We start from the raw sequence: 21,300 nt of genomic DNA on the forward strand, positions 1-21,300 counted from the left end.
AGCGAAGATGAAATGCAAGGGCGTGTAGGGACCCACATGTTTACACGAGTACATGGGGAAGGAAAAAAAGAAAAGTACTTAGGTAAACATTCCACGCAAGAAAAGGAAGTAGTAATCTTTACCGGTAAGGTTCAGTTTTATGTTTTCTTTTGGCCTTTTCCTTGTGGCTTAGAGGAATACGCTTCCATAGCAAACTCCAGTCCCAGGCCCCTCTGGCAAAACCATCTTCATCCCCACCTTGCTGTGGCTCAATGGAATAATCATTCCCATCTATGTAATCTATCAGAGGCACAGTGCATGTGGTTCTGAAACATTTACAGAAAATGAAAAAGCATTTAAGAACCCAAAGCTGACTAGTTGAGCCTAGCTAGATTATCTCTTGTTCCTGTGGGTTTGTCTTTTTTTTCTCCCCCACTAGGGGATCTTCATATCTAATGGGAAGTGAATGAATGCTTTGAAAAGTCAAGGAGGCTGTTTTCTTAAGGGAAGGAGAGAGGAGATGTCCCTGGGCTCACAGACACATGTCACGGACAAAGAGCCATGAACTTAAACTTAATAGGATTTCCTCATTTTCACTGTGGTCCTACAGACAACACTCTCTTGGTAACTTCCCATTATTTACCAGATTTCCCTGCCTGTTATTTTCCCTCCTCACCCCTCCATTAAAACTGAGTGTGTGTGTAGAAAGATAATACCTGCGACCCGTTCAGCAGGGCTCCCAGCTCTTTGCTGCTTTCTACTTCTTTGGAAGCAGTGACTATAAAAATCTGTTTCTGTACATTTACTTGATCTTCTTTTCCTACTTCTTTTATTGGGAAAAAACAACTTTTCTTTTATTGCAAAAAAAAAAAAAAAAAGAAGTACTGTATTGTATTCCTGCTTTTTAAAAAACAAGGAAAAATATCCCTCAAAACCTGCTGAAGAACATAAATAGTGGCCTGAGAATTTGGAGCAAAAAAATATTAATCCTTTTATGTGGGCTTCATGAAAATGCTAGAACTATATGACCAATCAGGTGTAGAGCCAGCTCTACAAAGATAATCGGTATCCTGCTCGTTCCAACGTTCATTTTATCAGAATTTTAAAATGCATACCCTAAAATGGAGATTATACTTTATTACAGCCATGTTAAGGTACTTTTTAGACGTTTAGAAACCAATGAGAAGGGGAAAATCAATGGGGCTTAGAATTTCGATACAGGGGAAAGGTACTTTATTCCCTCCAGACACTGGACTCCCATTGGCGAGTGGAGGGTCCCTGTGGTATGACCTCCCTCACCACTCCGAGGACTGCCAGCTTTCACCAGGAGAGGTGAAGGCTGGTTCTCTCTCCTCATGATTCTCGGATTTCTAAGTATGTGGTGGAAGGTGTCCCAGAGAGATCTCAGTTGGGTAGTTTATAAGCTGTCTGATTTGGGGCAAACTAATTAATTTCTCTTAGCCTCAGCATCCTCTTTAGTACAAAGGAGGTAGTAATATCTATCTTGCAGGGTTGCTGCGAGGATTAAATCAGACAGCATGTGAAAATCGTGTCTGATAGATGCTCTGATGATAAAATCCTCCAAAAGTTCTTCCTCTGACTCAGGCCATGGCCACAGGGACATGTCTTATTTCTTCTAGATTCTGAAATAGTCAGGATTCTGGATTAAAAGCACGGAAGGCTTTGGGAACTAGAAAACTGGTGCTGCCCGTCTACTGCTTCAGACCTTCTGTAGATTGGTGCTCACCACATTTCCATAGGATAGTTGTCTACTTCTAAACTTTAAAGGTCCTATGGGAACCCAAGGTCTTGCCACAGGTAAGAGCTGGCCCTTACTGTGTAAAATAATCACTTCAAAGGGCATAAAAGAACCCATAGGCAGAATTCCAAAGCATGCTCCTTCAGGTCTTTAGAATGTTACCACAGTGTGTGGGAACAATTAATATTACTCTTAGAGCAAAGCTTTTGTAGCCAGAGGAAGATGATCCTGAGTGAGATGCCCTAGGCTTATCCCAAATGTCTAACTGCCCGCACGTGAATCAGCCCCAAGTAGCCACCTAGATCTACCCAGGGAAACAACTAGCTAAAAAGTAATACTCAACATACAACTTGATGCACTGAATGGAACTGGAATCAGAAGAATGGGAACATTATTTGTCCTAGGATGAGGTTTACTTTTCAACCAGGAAAGGAAAAAAGCAAGGTAATGTTACCTGTCCTTAGATATGGGAGCTACAAGTGGTGCATACCAGTTAACTGCCACCTCACAGTGGGCATCGAGGTATATCAAAACCTGAAAAAAAAAGGGGGGGCAGGGTGAAAGAAAACTCATATACAGCATGACATATATCACGGACAATTTAAAATTAGATGCTAATATAAACTGGCATTAGAGTCAATTTTGATATGTAAGTTATCTGTTTAAGGTAGCATTTTCAATTTTAAACAATTAAAAATTAAATGGGTACTTAAAAATGTAGATGATCTTTTAGTTACCAAATCCAAAATGTTGACATAACACATATCAAATGTGTCCTACCTGTCCAAGTTTAGCCTTCTGGGCACCGATACTTCGTGCCTGAATTAAACCTTCTCTTCTCTCATTTCGAAATACCTTGACTAGGCCATTCCACAGCTTAATATAGTCATCCAGTTTTTCTTTTAAGTGTTCTATGAATAAAAAATTCAGTCAACATTATAAATTATATTTATGGCTAATAAACCACTTAAACTATTTTTTTAAATTAACTAATTAATTTATTTTTGGCTGTGTTGGGTCTTCACTGCTGGGCACGGGCTTTCTCTAGTTGTGTTGAGCGGAGGCTACTCTTCATTGTGGTGCGCGGGCTTCTCATTGTGGTGGCTTCTCTTGTTGCAGAGCACGGGCTCTAGGCGCAAGGGCTTCAGTAGTTGTGGCGCACGGGCTCAGTAGTTGTGGCTCGCGGGCTCTAGAGCGCAGGCTCAGTAGTTGTGGTGCACGGGCTTAGTTGCCCCGCGGCATGTGGGATCTTCCCGGACCAGGGCTTGAACCCATGTCCCCTGCATTGGCAGGCGGATTCTTAACCACTGCGCCACCAGGGAAGTCCCCACTTAAACTATTATTTTTCTCAAGAAATGAGGATAGGCAACAGGTCCTTTGAGTACTCAGTAATTTTACACAGACCATACTGAATGTTAAATGTATAGGGAGGTAAGGTGAAGTGTATTACTTGAGTTAAATTTTGAGCTTAATATACCTACAGAGAACTAGCTAGCCTGAGAATTATCAAACCTCTCTCTAAACATTAAATAAATGATGACTATGCCAATGGACATGAAAACTGAAAAAAAATCAAATGTTAATATCATATCTAGAAGCTTTCAGGCACAATAGTTATTCTTGCTTTTGGAAGAAGCAGTGGTTCAGGATTTCTGAAGATGCGCTGCCTATAAATAACATTACATGGCCTTCGGGATCCACACAGGGTATAGGTTAATATTTGTTTCTGAGCCATCTTTCTACTACAATCAGTGCTGAAGGGAGTAGTCTTGGTGTGGTGATGAACATAGTTCCCATCCAGTTGGATAGTAACAATAAAAGGTCCCATTTCCTCTGTATTTTAAGCATCAAGTGTCTGTATATATATGTGTGTGTATGTATATATATATGTGTGTGTATGTATATATTTATAAATAAATCTTTACATATTTATATAATAAATACATATATAATTTCCACACATATACAGTGTATATATGTATATACATACACACACACACACACACACACATATATATATATGTTTGCAGTTTGGTAGAGAAAATTTTGTGTTATAAAAACAAGATACATTTGCCAAACTTTCCATCTTGGCTTCCTAGTTGCCAGAGAACAGTTTTTGTTTGTATCAGTATGAGCCAATGAAACTGACTCATCACAGCCACAACTAATTCCTGGATCCTTAAAGATATTTCTTGAAGACACAAAAACTATTTTTAAGTTGTTTAAAATTTTGGCCCATGAATACAAAAACAACCCCCAAAACAGCTGTATTTAGTGAAGAGCCAGTGGTTAAATGGGCAAATCAGGCTGTACACTTAATCCTTTACTCGTTTTTAAGGAGCTTATAATTAGAAAGATACCCACACATGGGTATTCAAAATTGACAAGAAAAAATTTTCCATTCTCTACTTTGGTGTCCAGTTTTAATGAGAATTATAAATAAAATTCTCATGCTGAATTACAATGTTTCCCCAGAGAGTCTTGGTAATTTTCCCTTCAATATAAGGTTTTTTTGTTGCTGTTGTTTTTTTAAAAAAAGCTCTTACCTTCCTATTTTTTTTAGTTCTGTACAGTCCTAAGTTGTTGTGTTTTTTTTTTTTTCTAAAGCCCCTTCTGACTTGCATTAGGTACTTTTTTGGATATGTGATCTAAATATATTGAAAATAAACTGTTACGGCCAGAAACGAGTTGATGGTGTGCTCTTTAAATTTAGATTCTAGTTAAGATGACTTTGGCTGCCCTTGGGTCTCACTACAGTGGACAGATCAGTGCCCCCGAAGAAGCACGACCCCTGCTGGGAGATGAGCAATCCTCCTCAGCCCCAGCCCAGACTGCACGCTGGGCCACCTGACTTGCTGTGGCCAATGAGAAGCAGGCAGAAATGATGTGCACTTGTGAGCGGAAGTGCTCCCGCAGCTTCCTTCCCTGAGTGCTGCGAGGAGGACACGTGGTTCGTGTAGCCCGTTGCCCAATGCACAGGTGGAGAGGAGTGTTCTCTGTTCAAAGGCCCCAGACCCTTACGTTTTGAGGACATTGTAACTTCCAGAAACCTGAGGGTTCTGAGCAGCCAGCTCTTTTGCCAGGTTTTATATAAATTAGTTAAGTATTTTGTCTTTAAAAGAAAAATTGTAACTCAGAGTTTTAATTACTGAATATATTGGGGAAAGAAAGCAATCCAAGTTTTCACGTAAGTCAGATTTACCAAATGCTGTATAGTTTTACTGAGGATAGGACTGACAGATGTTCAAGGGTGTTTTGAAATTGGGAAGAGTAATTAAAGACCTTCTGTACTTCTGTCCAAGAGTAGCCCCAATCAGCAACCCTCCCCACGCTGTAAGCTAAGCAGACCCTATATGTAATTGCTTTTAAAATGTGTTACAAGGGGCTGTTAGAGATTTGTAACAACAGAAGCACTGATCACAAAAAAATTAAAGTAAACTGGACAAAAAACTTAAGCCTCCAATTTTGTTCTTCCCTCGGGCCAAGCAAGAAAGCAAGATTTTAGAGTGGGAAACACCTTTTGGTGTATCTTCACTTTTTTTTTTTTTTTTTAAAGACTATTCTGAGCTTTTTAACTTGTATTAATAACATAGTGGTTCTTAAAATCAGTACAATCATAGACATGCGATTTCTCCAAGTTGTTCTTCTAGACTTAAGTTTTGCTAAATCTAAAACATCGTTGGCACCAACAATATCACTTAAAAACATATTTTCAAATAGTTATTTGAGACAGGAATAGTATTCTTAATGAACATGATCCCATTGTAGAAAAGTGCAACCAAGATGTCTAAGCTAAAGGCATTTGATGACTGAACATTTAAAGTTATACATTCCCTGCTGTAATTAAAAATGATTAGTTGAAGAAAGTGGTAGGTCATATTTCTGTTTCTCTCCATGCTAATATATGTATACAAGATCAAGATTCTGGTTGTGTCCTTGCAAAAACAGCAGAGGTTTATCCAGACTGCAAGAGTTCTAAATTAAGTCTTGGAGGAAGCTTTTGTAAAGCCCTTCTGAATGGTATTTTCATGCTGCCCATGTTCTGACTTCTTTTCTAACATTATATCCAGTGGTATCACTACTTACACACAAAACCTCTCTGCAAAACTCATTTGCCAAAAAGCAGATATCCTGTTGTTATTGAGTTGTCTGTGCTCTTTGGTCAGTTTTCAAAGGTTTCAACTCAGTTTTATGACAAGCAAAGAAGAATAAATAACTGCCCAGACTTGGGTTTTAGCAGCATAATTACATGCTGCTTTGGGGTCTGAGCTATAGCATTATCTATCTTTTGATATTTACATCATTAAGAAGATATATTCAGCTTACAATAATGGATCTATTTGAAGAAAAGAAATTTAACTTAAAAAACCGCACTTATTTGGAAAATCACTGCTCCATCTCTCTCTAGCCAAGTTGAACCAAGACTAACCAATGTCTCCCTAAATGTGCTAGAGCTTGCTCCATAAATCGAGTAAAAAATAAAACACAATTTCCTTCTATTCAATATCTTAAATCAAATCTAGAACAAAATAACCTTTAGTAGGTACTTTCTTTTATAAATAAAAATAGTCCATGGTTTCTGGTCAAATTCAAAATACACTGAAATGCAAAATACAAGCTATTAAACAGGTATATAGGTGTCAGTATATAGATTTGGATGGAGCTTTGGGTGGCATTACAGTATACATGCCATTGCATTTTTTCAGTCATTCAATAAATTGCCTCTACGATTAAATTTTTATAAAACCCAATGCCCAAAGAATTGGTATAGTATAAGACCGTGGTTAAATACACAGACTTATAAGCCTATAGATTTGGATGCAGCTGTTAATTACTATCTCTGTCACTGCTGGCAAGTCACTCAACATCTCTGAGCCTCAAGTGCAAAATGAAGATGAACAATATGTATCACAAGGCTTACTGTCAGAACCAAACAAAATAATTCACATACAATGCTTAGCACAGTGCCAACTTGTTGGTAATAGATGCTATCAATAGATGCTAATTATTCATTTCTGAAGACTATTTTGAGATCACCTTTTTGCAACTGCTTATAGTTATTTTATAGACAAAATGTCGATTCCATAGCCATTACCTTTGTTACTGAAATCGTCAATTAACACGATTTCTGCTAAGTATTTCCTTGGAGTCCTTTTAATTACGCTGTGAACTGTTCTCATGAGGGTGGACCACCCTTCGTTATGGAAGACGATGACGATGCTGGCCGTGAGCAGGTTTTCATCATAATGCCAATACTTGCATCTACAAAAGGAACATTTCATCATATTTATTCAGAGGTAATCTGCAACGTTTGGTTCCAAACTTACTATGACTACGTCTTCTGATTGGATTAAATATTATTGACTTAACTAAGGTAAGTGAATGAAATACATTTTATATTTTAACAGAAACCCAAGGTAGAAGAGAGATGCTGGTATGAGACAAAGTTACTAATATTCAAGCTACTTCTTCACCAACCAGCACTTATTGCGACAAAGAGAACTAATTTGTGAATTTATGCTTCTCAGCTGGGGATGGTATGAAGGTTTGTTTTCCATGACTTCAACCTCAGTTTATTTTCTGCTTTAAAACTTGAGCTTCTGGTGCAAGGGATTTATTTCACTTGCTGTGAATAAACCACTGTATAACTGTGTTTGAAAGCCGTCCTCTTATAATATGGCTAAAACATTCAGAAAAACATGAAATGGGCTGAAGTGCAGCATACGAGAGACATTCCAAAATTAACTGAATAAACAAAGTTCTAATAGTGTTTAGAGTTATTAGATTGACTAAAGAAGGGTCTTTAACTGTTTTACGCAAAATTACTTCAAATAACTGTAGCAGGAATCAAGTTGCCAGAAACCTTTTTCTAGTTGGAAAGAACCCCCCTGCCCCCCACATGCTCGGCCCTCCATAGCTGCTGGTTCTGCATCTTAAGATTCAACCAACTGTGAATCAAAAATATTGGAAAAAGGGCTTCCCTGGTGGCACAGTGGTTGAGAGTCCGCCTGCCGATGCAGGGGACACGGGTTTGTGCCCCGGTCCGGGAAGATCCCACATGCCGCGGAGCGGCTGGGCCCGTGAGCCATGGCCGCTAAGCCTGTGCATCCGGAGCCTGTGCTCTGCAACGGGAGAGGCCGCAACAGTGAGAGGCCCGCGTACCGCAAAAAAAAAAAATTTGGAAAAAAATTTGGAAAAAAATCCCAGAAAGTTCCAAAAAGCAAAATTTGAATTTTCCATGGCAACTATTTACATAGTGCTTACCTTGTATTAGGTATTATAAATAATCGATTGAAAGTATACAGGAGGGTGGTGTGTATAAGTTATATGTAAATACCATGCCATTTTATATAAGGGACTTGAGTATCCACGGATGGATTTTGGTATCCGAAGGGGTCCTGGAACCTATCTCCCGGTAGATACTGAGGTACAGTTGTGTGTATATTATGCATATACAAGCATATGTGTCTACACATATATGTGTGTATGTACACACACACACACACACTTTTTCCTGTTTGGTTATGGCAGAAGAACAAGACAGTAAGAACAGGACAGACGAATGAGAATCTGAGACCCACGTTCTTTCTGCAGGAGTTAGCGTTCAGGACTAGCATCTGGTGCCTGTTAGCTTCTCCTTGGTAAGTGGAAGGGAAAGATTTTTTTTTTTTAATCCCAAAGCTTTTCATGGAGGAGTAAAAAAGCTTGTTCCCAAGATTAAATTTAAAACCATAAAAGCAGCAATTAACATTATCAGCTTGATAACCTATACCACCATTATCTAAAATAGGACCTGGCCCAATAGAGATGCAAACAATGTTTTCTCCGGGTGTTTATTTCCCTTTCAACATAGTTCTCAATTGTCTGTGTTCTTAGAGGTTGTTTTTATAGAAATACAGACTGAGTCTGGAATCCATTAAATCTTATTTCTTACACCTGCATTTTCTTGTTAAAGGCGCAGTAAGTACCTGCTACGTTCTGAGCTAGGCGCTAGCTCAGCATCAAGGAGCAGACACAGTCTCTGCCCTTATGAAGCCCACCGTGAGACCCGGAGCAAATGTCTGCACTTTCTCTGCGTGTGACAGTGGGGAAACCATGGCGCTTTGACAGGTGGCCCTCATTCAACCTCAGGACAGGTGGGTAGGAAGGTGTCCTGGAGCCATGAGGTGAGGGTGAGACCAGAAGGATGATTTTAAAAGTACTGACACCAAAGAAGTGGGGAGGAAAAGATAAAAGCATACAATGAATTGTGTGCATGTGATTCAGATAAAAAATGAATAGACGGAAGATCTATATCTTTGGAAGTTAGAATTAAAATATGAAAAAAACTGAAAAGTTACAAAAAAGGGCATTTTCAGTATAACTGCAAATACCAGGATATACTTATTATGTGTCAGGCACTATTCTCTGTGCTTTACTTTTATTAACTTATCTAACCTCCCAACATCACTATGAGGTTAGTACTATTAATGCCCCCATTTTACAGATGAGGGGACCGAGGTCAGGGATAAATGACTGCCTAAGATCACTCAGCTAGAAAGTAATGAAGCCAGGACATAAACCTAGGCTATCTTGGGTTTATAAGAAATCTTGTTAAAAGTAAAATGAAAGAAAAAGAAAAAATACTAGCTATACCTATCCATGAATGGCTAAGAATTGATCTAAGGTCTAAGAACTGATACTGACATTGAATATAATGTCAATACAAGGCACACATCGAGCTTATTACGTGATGGGCGCTCTCTCCCCTCCCCCTCTTCCCTGCCCTTTGTGGCCTGGAGATACCCCAGGAATGGGGAAGAGGGTGGGGGCATGGAAGCCTTCGGCAACAAAGAGGGCTTTTCAAGGTTGGGAGGGGCCACATGCTCTTTCAGAGTACCAAGTTAAAAAATACAGTAGTGGAGGGGTGCAGATTTTGAAAGAAGATGTGATGAGTGTTTCTGGAGAGAAACTAACCTGGGCAGGTATGTCTAATTTTGGAAGGGTAGGGACCAATGGTCTCCCTCCCCGAAACTGCAAAAACAAGCAAATGCTCTGATGGAGATTCAGGCAATAATTTTCTTCCCTGAGTCTAACCACTGGGCCTAAAGAAGCAGAACGGGATGGGAAAGACACAGATTTTGATTTACAACAGACCCCAGAATCGGTGAAAATATTTAAGTCATGGAAGGAGATTTGGAACTTGCTGATTTCTAAGGCAAAAGATGACAGCTTGGGGAAATGAGCCAGACGAGGACTTTGAACGGGAGAGTGCAAGGAGTTGGAAACAGAGGGAATGAAGGAGGGGAGGAAGGGGGAAGTGAAGACGAGAGGGGGCCCACAGCGCACACCTTCCTGTCCCAGGGACTGCTTGGGCAGACCGTCCGTCGGAAGGTCTGGACGTGCTACCTTGCATTCCTACAGGACAAGGGGACAAGAGCTGGAAGAGAGTGTGTTCCCAATTTCTCCATCTTCCCTCACCTCTGTACGGTTTGGAAATAACTCCAAAGATGTAAACTAGGTTATGTGCCAGTAACGACAACTCTTGGCATATATTTTTCCTATTTTCTTCGTCTTAAAAATTACCAAACAAAAGCAATATTTTTTTTCGAGTCCATCTCTTAAAGTAAGGGAAATAAAAGCAAAAATAAACAACTGAGACCTAATTAAACTTAAAAGCTTTTGCACAGCAAAGGAAACCATTGACAAAATGAAAAGACAACCTATTGAATGAGAGAAAATATTTGCAAATGATATGACTGAGAAGGGGTTAATATCCAACATATATAAACAGTTCATATAACTCAACATCAAGAAAAAGAAACAACCCAATTAAAACATGGGCAGAAGAACTGAATAGAGACATTCTTCCAAAGAGGAAATGCGGATGGCCAACAGGCACATGAAAAGATGCTCAACATCACTAATCATGAGAGAAATGCAAATCAAAACCATGATGAGATATTACCTCACACCTGTCAGGATGGCTATCATCAAAAAGAACATAAATAACAAATGTTGGCAAGGATGTGGAGAAAAGGGAACCCCTGTACACTGTTGGTGGGAATGTAAATTGGTGCAGCCACTGTGGAAAACAGTATGGAGATATCTCAAAAAACTGAAAATAGAACTACCATACAACCCAGCAATTCCACTCCTGGGTATATATCTGAAAAAACCAAAAACACTAATTTGAAAAGATACATGCACCGCTATGTTCATAGCAGCATTACTTACAATTCCCAACACATGGAAGAAACCTAAGTGTCCATCAACAGGTGAATGGTTAAAGAAGCAGCAGTATATATATATATACACACACACAGATATACATACACATACATACATACAATGGAATACTACGGAGCCATAAAAAAGAATGAAATTTTGCCATTTGCAGCAACATGGATGGACTTGGAAGGCATTATGCGAAGAGAAATAAGTCAGAGAAAGACAAATACCATATGATATGACTTATATGTGGAATCCACAAAATACAACGAACTATGTGTATATAACAAAAAGAAGAAGACTCATAGATATAGAGAACGAACTGGTGGGTACCAGTGCGGGTGAGGGGCACTATTGGGGGCAGGGAGGTACAAATTGTTGGGTATAAGATAAACAGGCTCAAGGATGTATTGTACAACATGGGGAGTATAGCCAACATTTTGTAATTACCGCAAATGAAGTTACCTTTAAAATTTGTATAAAAAATTTTTTTAAATAAAATTGAAAAAAATTACAAAAGCAATACACACTTTGTTGTACAAGATCCAAACAATATAGAAGTGTACAAAGTAAAGGTAAAACCCGCCCCCTTCCCTCTCCCCAACAAATCTCACCTCCTAGAGGAAATCACTTCACTAGTTGTTGTGTTTAGACATTTTATGCTCATGCAGACATATAAATGTCTGTAGATATGTACAGATATATTCAGATGAGTATGTATAAATTCTTCTTTCATGTGAGTATGTATAGCTTTATCCTGTTATCTAATTCTTTGTAGCTATTGTACAACATTGCGAAGTATGGCTGTTCCATCATTTTTTTAAATTAATAAATGTTTTTGGCTGCACCACGTGGCTTGTGGGATCTCAGTTCCCCAACCAGGGACTGAACCTGGGCCTTGGCAGTGAAAGCCCAGAATCCTAACCACTAGGCCACCAGGGAACTCCTGGTTGTTCCATAATTCATGTGACCTTTTCCTTATGGACATTTCCATTGGCTCTACACTGTGACAACGATCATCCTTATGCGTAAATCTCTACACCCGCCCTTGCCTGGAATCCTTCCCACAAAAGGCTCAAGGCTGTAAGCTCATTAAGGACGGGAACCTCATCTGCTTTGCTTACCACCACCTAACACAGAGCAGTTGCTTGATAAATATTACTGAATTGCTCTAAGGGTATTTTTGAAATGCCTCTAGATGTGTTTTCTGCTCTGCGTAGTGTCCACTCTCCACCCCGCAGTCCAACTCTTTTGAGGTACTGTCGAGAATCAGTGAGTCCGTATGGCAGGTGGAGACAGATGCTCTTCTAGCAGCAGAGGGGGAAAATCTGGAAGAAGACCAAGATAGAGCAGAGAGTCGACAGACCAGAATAAAAGCAGATGGAAGGAGGGGCTCAAGCCCGGCCTCCCTTTCTGAACTTTAGGGGAGAGGCCCATCGGGGAGGCTGCAGCATGGGGTAGAGATGATGCTGTGGGTATGCGGGCAGGGGAAGCGAAGCAGTCCCTTCCCACCTCTTCTGTGCAGTCTCCTTGGCTCTCCATGGAGCCAGAGAGCGTAGACGTTTCCACCTGCTGTCAGCAACAGAGTTAAGAACCAGGGCTGCCAGGAGCCACCACGTAAGGAGTAAGGCGACGTGCAGGGAAGCGATGGGGTGGACGGCTTAAGCCGGAGCCTGGCCCGCGGGCTCACAGGATGCCCGTGAGAGCCGGAGGGGAGATGAGCGCCCACAGCGGGGGCAGACGTGGGGAGGGGCCCACAGGCTGGGGTACGGCAGGTGAGCAGGGTCAGTACACCTGGGAGCCAGGAGTGGGTGGTTAGGACGGCGGGCACCGGCCAAACTGCCGCCAACACCTCGAGGGCGCCACCCTCCTGTCGCCCCTGGGGCACGGGAGCAGCCGGAGGCGGACGTGCGCTGCAGGCGGGCACTTGCGCTGGGAGAGGAGGCCGCCGGGAGAGCGCACAGGCAAGTGCTGGTGACAATGCAGAACCTGGACCAGAAGACTCAGTCCTGAGAGAAGCACGCTGTGTTGAGGTCAGACGCCCATTCTGCAGCATTTCTCTCACTTTACGGGCATAAAATCTGGAATAAGCTTCAAGAAGAAGGAGGGCCAACAGAAACACGATGCCACCTTGAAATGATGGGTTCTGTTACAGACTTTCGAGTGGTTTCCCCTTTCCGGCACTTCATTTTCCAAGAGAGCTTGAAGACCCTCAGCACCAAGGGCATCGCGCTCCGCGCTAGTTGTTGCTGAACTCTCTGGCCGCACGTACTTACAGCTGGTTTACAATGTTGTGTTAGTTTCAGGTGTACAGCAAAGTGATTCAGTTATACATTCTTTTTCATATTCTTTTCCATTACGGTTTATCACAGGATATTGACTATGGTTCCCTGTGCTATACAGCAGGACCTTGTTTATCCTGCAGTTTTTCTTAAAAGTAATTTTTACACAATATTTACAGGGCACCTATGTGGTGCCAGGTGCTTGTATCAGAACACAGGAATGACGAATTTTCATAGTGACTTTTCTATAACTTAAAAAAGTCAAAAATAGATTTCATAACCGAAAATGACATGCCTGTGAACAATTTCCTTCCATCTTCTCTGTACCAGCTAGGTTTTCTAACATCTTTAGTTTGAATATAAAGCCTTTATGTATTTAAGCTTTATCAGTAAATAATATCTAATTCAGCAGACTATGAAAAACTGGTTACAGTTGCAAGGCTGCTTGGCAAGCCTGAGATCTGATCATCTTGCTGGTTTTGAAAGCTCCATGCACGCTCTTCCACAATAGAGATTGCTGAACAGACTAAATTCAGACTCAGGCCACCTCTACCATGGACAGCTGTGGGTACAATGACCACGTCTCTTCTCTGGGTCCCCTGTTCTCACCCCCAGGTAGACTATTCCCTTCTTGATAATATATTCTTTCTTTTGACTGGGCACATAAAATTGAAGCATGAAAAATTATTCTGTATTTAATCATTTTCTCAAAACTCTACCTCTATGCCTTGAAGAGCTTGTATCCCTTTCCTTGATTATTAGAAACTCTAGGATGCTCTATTTTTTTTTTTTTTTTTTTTTTGCGGTACGCGGGCCTCTCACTGTCGTGGCCTATCCCGTTGCGGAGCACAGGCTCCAGACGCGCAGGCTCAGCGGCCGTGGCTCACGGGCCCAGCCGCTCCGCGGCATGTGGGATCTTCCCGGACCGGGGCACGAACCCGTGTCCCCTGCATCGGCAGGCGGACTCCCAACCACTGCGCCACCAGGGAAGCCCTGGTCTAGTTATTTTTCCCCAATGTTCTTATCAATCCTTCTTATCAGTCAGTCTTCCCTTGAAGGTCAAAATTAAGTCTGTACTAACAGAACCCATTCTTCCTCCATGATGAAAATGTCAGCTAATCACCACAAGTTCTGCTCATAGCTGGAACAGTGTTTTCATATATTATGTTACTATTCAATACATATTGGTTGATTTGATTTCAAAAAATTTTCTAGGAATACTCCTCTTCACAATGTTGTACTATATCATAGAATACCACACATTTTCTTCATTAATGAATTAAATATTAATGAAAAGGCAAATAATAAACCTTTAACTTGTGCTCCATTGGGGTTGAAAGTCAAAATCAATGAACACAGGATTAACGGTTGGTTATGCAAAAGTTTTTCAGGATGAAACTCAGTAACTGAGGAAGCATGGTGTCTGCCATGCTTGCCCTGGCATGGTCCATATGGTGCCACAATTGGGAGGCAAGAAACCAGAACAGTATGAAGGCAGAGACGATGGGTGGCTTTAGCTCATCACGCCTGTAATCTCTATCAGGTCCACACTCCCAATCAGCTCAATCTAAACTAAAAACCACATGCTGGCCACGTGTGCAAGCGTTTAAGCAAGTGCCCTGGTTCCAACCGGGTAGCTGCATCTCAACTTCATCTTCTGGGGCAGAGAGTTGAGGGGCTCAGGTTTATTTCATGTCCAAGTGACCAGTGTGTTGGAGAAAAAGGGGAAATCCTTAGCAGAGCAGAATGACTTGGACCAGAAATTCTCTAGCTCATCACGGCTTATTCCTAAGGCAGGAAGCTACAAAAAACACTGCTTTATGTATTTCACAGGACAAGCAGCAGGACCGTTATCTGCCCAGATCGCTGGTGGCCTCCTGCGGTCCCGGGCTCTCTGAAAAGCTTGTATCTGTCCTATTTCCATTTCCCCAGCCTCCTCTGGTAGGCAGTTTCCTGGCATCCCCGCAAGTAGTGGGGGACAGCCGTCCAGTCCTCACCCATGACAGCTCAGCTGTCAGTGACCATCAGACAGTCACAGCGCAGTTGGAATTCACAGCTCCAAACAGCCAGCGGCTTCCTAAGGTTACATGGTTGTTGGCCTCTGCAGCAACCGTGGATCGTGTACAAAAACCCTGGGGTGGGAACCTTGGAGGACGGCTTCGAGAACAGCTCCATCTCTGCCGCCCCACCGACGCTCTGGCTTATTTAGTGTCCTGACAAGCCAAGCCAGTGTGAAGGGCACGCTCTCCACGAAGATGGGTCCTTGACAGGTGGCAGGTGCCACAGTGGCTCCACGGGGAGACTCTGTCCCTGTGGTGGGGACGAGAGTGGCACCAGGGACCTCGGGCCAAGGGTTTGGGGAGCACTGGCTGGTAGGCAGCAACAGGAAGCCTCCTGCATGGAGGAGTCCGGGAAGATTCCTTCCCAGGGTGTTCAACAGCTGACTCCAGAGCTGGCTGGGAAGAATTTCAGGGACCTAAAGTTCTAGCACAGTGGATAATGTTTGAGCCAAATAAGTGGTATTTTTCGTATTAGTTACTGTGATCCCGTTTCATCCCAGGCTGAGGAAGTGCAGTTCTACTAGCTTGTACGGTACCTACACGATCATACCTGAATAGTCCTGCAGGGGCACCGCTAGACCACGTGATTTGCTCAAAGTCACAGCTAGTGACAGAGGCAAGATTTAGCAAGGAAGCCTTTAAGATTCTTTCCCCTAAACCACAGATTTACCAATAATTACTCACCAATATATACTTAAAAACAAACAGGAAAATGAATTCCTTATTTTTGCTCAACACCCAGGGGACATACAGCCATGAACAGATGGCTGCACTCAGCTCTGTGGAGTGACCTGTGCCTGATTCCAGGGCTGAGAATGCCATCTGCATCAGGGCAAACTAAGAATGCTGACTCTGTTGCTGGGTAGCTGTCTTCAAATGATCTTTTTTTTTTTGAAAAGGAAAACATACTCGGACAGATGTGTCCACTTAATGATCTGAAATGTCAAACCACAATTCAGGGAAAAAATCTGGCAGGGAATCCTAGTACTGGACATATGTTCTTGTACATTTCTCCAAAACTCCCTGGGAAAAGAGAAAGGATATTTCACAGTAGAAGCCATATGCTTCTAGCTATACTGGACTCTCATTTCACACACGAGCTTTCATGCCATATTCTGATTTTACAGAAGCACCAGCTTAAACACCAATATATCTAAGCTGAGACAAGCACCGCTACCAGCAGTAAGGGTCTGGGTGCTTTGGCATGGATGTAAATGATGTAGGGGCATGAACACATGCAGGTTTGCATCTGTAACTTATTTTTATTTTATTTTTTAATACAACTTCATATTGGAGTATAATTGCTTCACAATACCCTGTTTCTGTTGCACAACAAAGTGAATCAGCCATATGCATACAAATGTCCCCATATCCCCTCCCTCTTGCGTCTCCCTCCCACCCTTCCTATCCCACCCCTCTAGGTGGTCACAAAGCACCGAGCTGATCTCCCTGTGCTATGCGGCTGCTTCCCACTAGATATCTATTTTACGTTTGGTAGTGTATATTTGTCCATGCCACTCTCTCACTTTGCCCCAGCTTCGCCCTCCCACCCCACGTCCTCAAGTCCATTCTCTATGTCTACGTCTTTATTCCTGCCCTGCACCTAGGTTCGTCAGTACCATTGTTTTTTTCAGATTCCATATATATGCGTTGGCATACGGTATTTGTTTTTCTCTTTCTGACGTTAATTTATGCTGCACCTTATTCCACAAAGGACTTCAAGCAGCTTATAAAGACACACAGAATACAACAATATTACAAAACTCTATAACAGGAGAGGGAAAAGATGGATAAAGAAAGAATGAGAAGAAAACAGAGGAAGCAAAAACGAGATTTTAAAAGTGCGTATGCGAGGGCCAAGGGGCCCTGTGTGCACGGTCCTGGGGCACCAGTCACAGAGAAGACACTCAGGCGGCACCCCCGAGCTGGGCAGCAAGGTGGCCTCGCACCCCACCCCCGCCCCATACTTTGAATGGATGAGCCACAGTTTGGCTTGAATTTTCTAGCAGGGAAACCTGGTCAGGACTGTGTTTAACAAACCAGTTGTTCGGAAAGAGTGCGATATTCTTGGCGTGAAGACCAGCTGGGGTTTGTTTTCCAGGGGCCCTCGTTATGGTCAACGCAGTGATGAGCCTCCCTGGGCTGTCTTCCTGGAGGCTGTCAGTGGAGACCAACGGCACTGCTGCACCAGAACACACGTCAGTGTAACAGTTGTGCGGAGACCAAGTTGGGAATTTAAGTTCAACACTGACTTGAAGATCACACTTTGCAAACATTCCTTAAAATGTTTACTGAGTATTTGTAGTGAGGTGGATGGACCTAGAATCTGTCATACAGAGCGAAGTCAGTCAGAAAGAGAACAACAAATACCATATGCTAATGCATATATACGGAATCTAAAAAAGCAGTACTCATGAACCAAGGGGCAGGACAGGAATTAAGATGCAGACATAGAGAATGGACTTGAGGACACGGGGCAGGGAAGGGGAAGCTGGGATGAAGTCAGAGAGTGGACATATATACACTACCAAATGTAAAATAGGTAGCCAGTGGGAAGCAGCTGCATAGCACAGGGAGATCAGCTCAGTGCTTTGTGACCACCCAGAGGGGAGGGATAGGGAGGGTGGGAGGGAAACTCAAGAGGGAGGGGATATGGGGACATATGTATGCACATGGCTGATTCACTTTGTTGTACAACAGAAACTAACACAGTATTGTGAAGCAATTATACTCCAATAAAGATGTGGAAAAAAATGTTTACTGAATCATCTCCTATTCCGTGTTTCATCCCTCAGTGAGTGATTACATGCCTTCTCCATGTGCTCTGATTTCAACAAGGAAGTCACACTGACCACGTGCAGGACCCATATTTCCAAAGGCAGATTCTGACCCTGTTAATGACGGAAAAAAAGATGTAAACTTACAGGGCAGCATGGTGACTTTAGGCTGGACTGAGCAAATAATTTCCCCACCAGAGAACTGTTAGGTATTAAAGGAGTTATCAATATAGGCCAAAGAACATTTATTTATGGAAGGTCTTAAACACTGGCTGATACTAATGTTCCTACAGCAAGATGAGGATATAACTACACTAGGTCATTTTTTGAAGACTCAACTATAAAACTCTGAATACAGATGTGGAAAAGAGTACATAATGTACAACAGTTAGCAGAACTAGCAATTTCTGGGGCTATAAGAATATATGCAGTATGTTTAGCGATTTACCTTCATAAAGGTATGAAAAAGACATGTTGCCGGTTTAGCATGTAGTATAATTGATACATATGTGATGTTTAATAAATATTGTGGAAGAGGAAGTGGGTAATACTGTTTCTAGAAATCATTAAAGTAGTCTCCTTCTTTTCCTATATTAATTGAAGTATCTTCTCTCTTACATCTTTGCTTCACTGTAATTTTCCGGAAAATCAAATCCTCCAGAACTTAATGAATCGCCAAAAGTAAGCTGAAGTTAGTTATCAAAAGGGTTATGCTCAGAGATGGGATGTTATTGTAAAGGTAAGTCAGTTACAGGGAATGTTCATTCTCACCCTGAAGAAGGCAGACAGATGCCAGGAAATCTCAAACCACCACTTTGGAAAACACTTGTAGTTCATTAAACTCTGGCAAAGGAACTCAAGGACCGAACAGCTGTGAGATCACAAGTGAGGTGACTCATCAATTTGTTAACTTTTCTCCTCAGAGGCCCTGGGTTTCTAGTAGGTGTACAGATGGGCCACACACAAGGGAGACGATTACCAAAAAAGAAAGAAAAAAGGAAAACAGCAACACGAATCTGATCTGTGTGGGGTGGCAGCTGACAGCGCAGCGGGTACCAGGGGTGGGTTGGACGGTGAGAAGAATCAAGGAAACACCACCGGGCACGAGGAAAGGGTTACTAATCCTTTGTTCTGGCTGGTCCACGGGGATCCGTCCTGCTGAATAATCCTCGTGCGGCACAAAGACCAAGCCAGTAGCTTGGTCATCACAGCAATGTCACAGCAAGCAGGGGACCGGGGAAGGAAGGCGGTCCTCCCTGCACGGCGCATCTGTGTAAAAACTCCTGCCTGGCTGCGAGGTGATTTTTATTTTCTTCTTCTAAGTTTTCTATTCAACATATATACTTCCCTCTTTCAGAATATTTAGGAATAAAATTGCTACTTAAGACAACTACAAGTGAACAGAACATCACCTGGTAGCTTCGAAAGCTTCACAAGCATCTAACCCCCGGGCAAGAGGTCTGTCCTGGTACCTCTTTTCTAACTAAAACCATCCCATGGGCTTCCCTGGGAAGTGGTTGAGAGTCCGCCTGCTGATGCAGGGGACACGGGTTCGTGCCCCGGTCTGGGAAGATCCCACATGCCATGGAGCAGCTAGGGCCGTGAGCCATGGCCGCTGAGCCTGCGTGTCCGGAGCCTGTGCTCCGCAACGGGAGAGGCCACAACAGTGAGAGGCCCGCGTACCGCAAAAAAAATAAATAAATAAAAATAAAACCATCCCATGAAGGCTTCCCAGACCTGGAGTTCCCCGTTTCCCACAGCATTCACCCAGTGGGCGCTTTGCCCCACTGCATCTTTTCTAAGCAGCGGGGGGCACATTTTATAAAAACATCACTATTTATACCCATTTGCATTTTGATTCAATAGTAGGATATTGGACAGATTTGCAAATTAGACTGCAGGTGCCTGTGTTTCACTGCTGCCATTTTTCCCTCCTGATACCAGCTGGTTAATTATGCCATCGAATCCCATCACCCTGTTACACTGGTAGAGCAGGGAAGCGACACAGAACGGGGTGCAGGAGGACGGCTGTCCCCAGAGCAGACACCCTGCCCAGGGGGGGAACGGGATGCACACACAGAGGTGTGAGAGCTTGGTGGGGAAGAAATCTTGTGTGAGGGCCGGCTGCCAGCTCGTGGAGGTTTATAAATCAGAACAGGAAAGTCAGCTCTTCCAAGTGCCAGGATAGTGTTTCCAGCATTCCTGAATACGTATGTTTAATTATCAGCATTTTAGACATGAAGCATGTCATGTGGAAGAAAAATTATACTTCTTCAAAATCCACCCAAAGTCTCAGAAATCAATCCTAAATATTCTGAAGCAGTTTTAAAAAATTGTCTACATTTTGCAGCAACTGAGATGTGTTCAATTATGTTGCTCAGGGGTAAAAAGGTTTGCCTTTTAAATTCCTCTCAATACCCTAAGTGGACACCACTGGTTTATTAATACATACACCGACCCCCAGTTCCCGCACTCTGAGCCCTTCTGACAGGCCTGGCCACGTGCCCACTGTGCTTGCCCGGTGTCTGCCGACTGGAGGTGAGCTTCATAGCACTGAACCCCACAATGACCTTTTATACTAAGGCCTTCGTGAGCGAGGAAGCCGTTTCTGCAGTTTCCTCATTTCCTAAGACAGTAGGATGCAGAAACCATTTCCCCCCTGCAATTTCTATTCACAAAACACTGTCATTAAAAAAAAGGGCATTTTTCCCCCTAAGCTGCTAATAAACTCAAGACCTCAGAGGAGGAATTTAATTGAACCCTGTGGCTATGTAAAGTCTTGTTTTCTGAAGCTGATGCCAGTCTGTTAAGTCTTTCTTCTGGGGAGCACAGACAACCATAAGGGTTACCGTCACAGTTGAAAGGAAACACGTTTGACTGTATTTACCTCCTAAGTATTCCCACTTTAATTTTAAAGATTTCTCCATGAAAGGATCCATAGCCTTACATACTGCCAATAGCAGTACGTTCCTGTACCTCTGCAGAATTGTTAAAAACTAGTGGCTAGCGCTTCCCTGGTGGCGCAGTGGTTGAGAGTCCGCCTGCTGATGCAGGGGACACGGGTTCGTGCCCCGGTCCGGGAAGATCGTACATGCCGCGGAGCGGCTGGGCCCGTGAGCCATGGCCGCTGAGCCTGCGCGTCTGGAGCCTGTGCTCCGCAACGGGAGAGGCCACAGCAGTGAGAGGCCCGCGTACCGCAAAAAAAACCACCAAAAACCAAAAACAACTAGTGG

General features: G+C 42.7%; 1 protein-coding gene across 4 annotated transcripts in view; it reads right to left on the reverse strand.

The window, feature by feature from the left end:
- GALNT7 (polypeptide N-acetylgalactosaminyltransferase 7) overlaps nucleotides 1-21,300 on the reverse strand; it is a gene marked incomplete at its 3' end in the record, with an annotated part of 116,526 nt that overhangs the window by 15,469 nt on the left and 79,757 nt on the right. For 2 of the 4 annotated variants that reach the window (XM_079707205.1, XM_079707203.1), the window contains exons 3-5: nucleotides 6,834-7,000; nucleotides 2,519-2,649; nucleotides 2,193-2,272 (exon numbers count right to left, since the gene is read on the reverse strand). In XM_079707205.1, the coding sequence (XP_079563331.1) occupies nucleotides 2,193-2,272; nucleotides 2,519-2,649; nucleotides 6,834-7,000 (378 nt within the window). Of the gene's footprint in view, nucleotides 1-122; nucleotides 306-2,192; nucleotides 2,273-2,518; nucleotides 2,650-6,833; nucleotides 7,001-21,300 lie in introns of all 4 variants that reach the window. The other 2 variants (XM_079707204.1, XM_079707206.1) reach the window with 2 other exon arrangements.

The sequence above is a fragment of the Hyperoodon ampullatus genome (assembly GCF_949752795.1).
Source record: "Hyperoodon ampullatus genome assembly, chromosome: 6".
NCBI lineage: Eukaryota > Metazoa > Chordata > Mammalia > Artiodactyla > Ziphiidae > Hyperoodon > Hyperoodon ampullatus.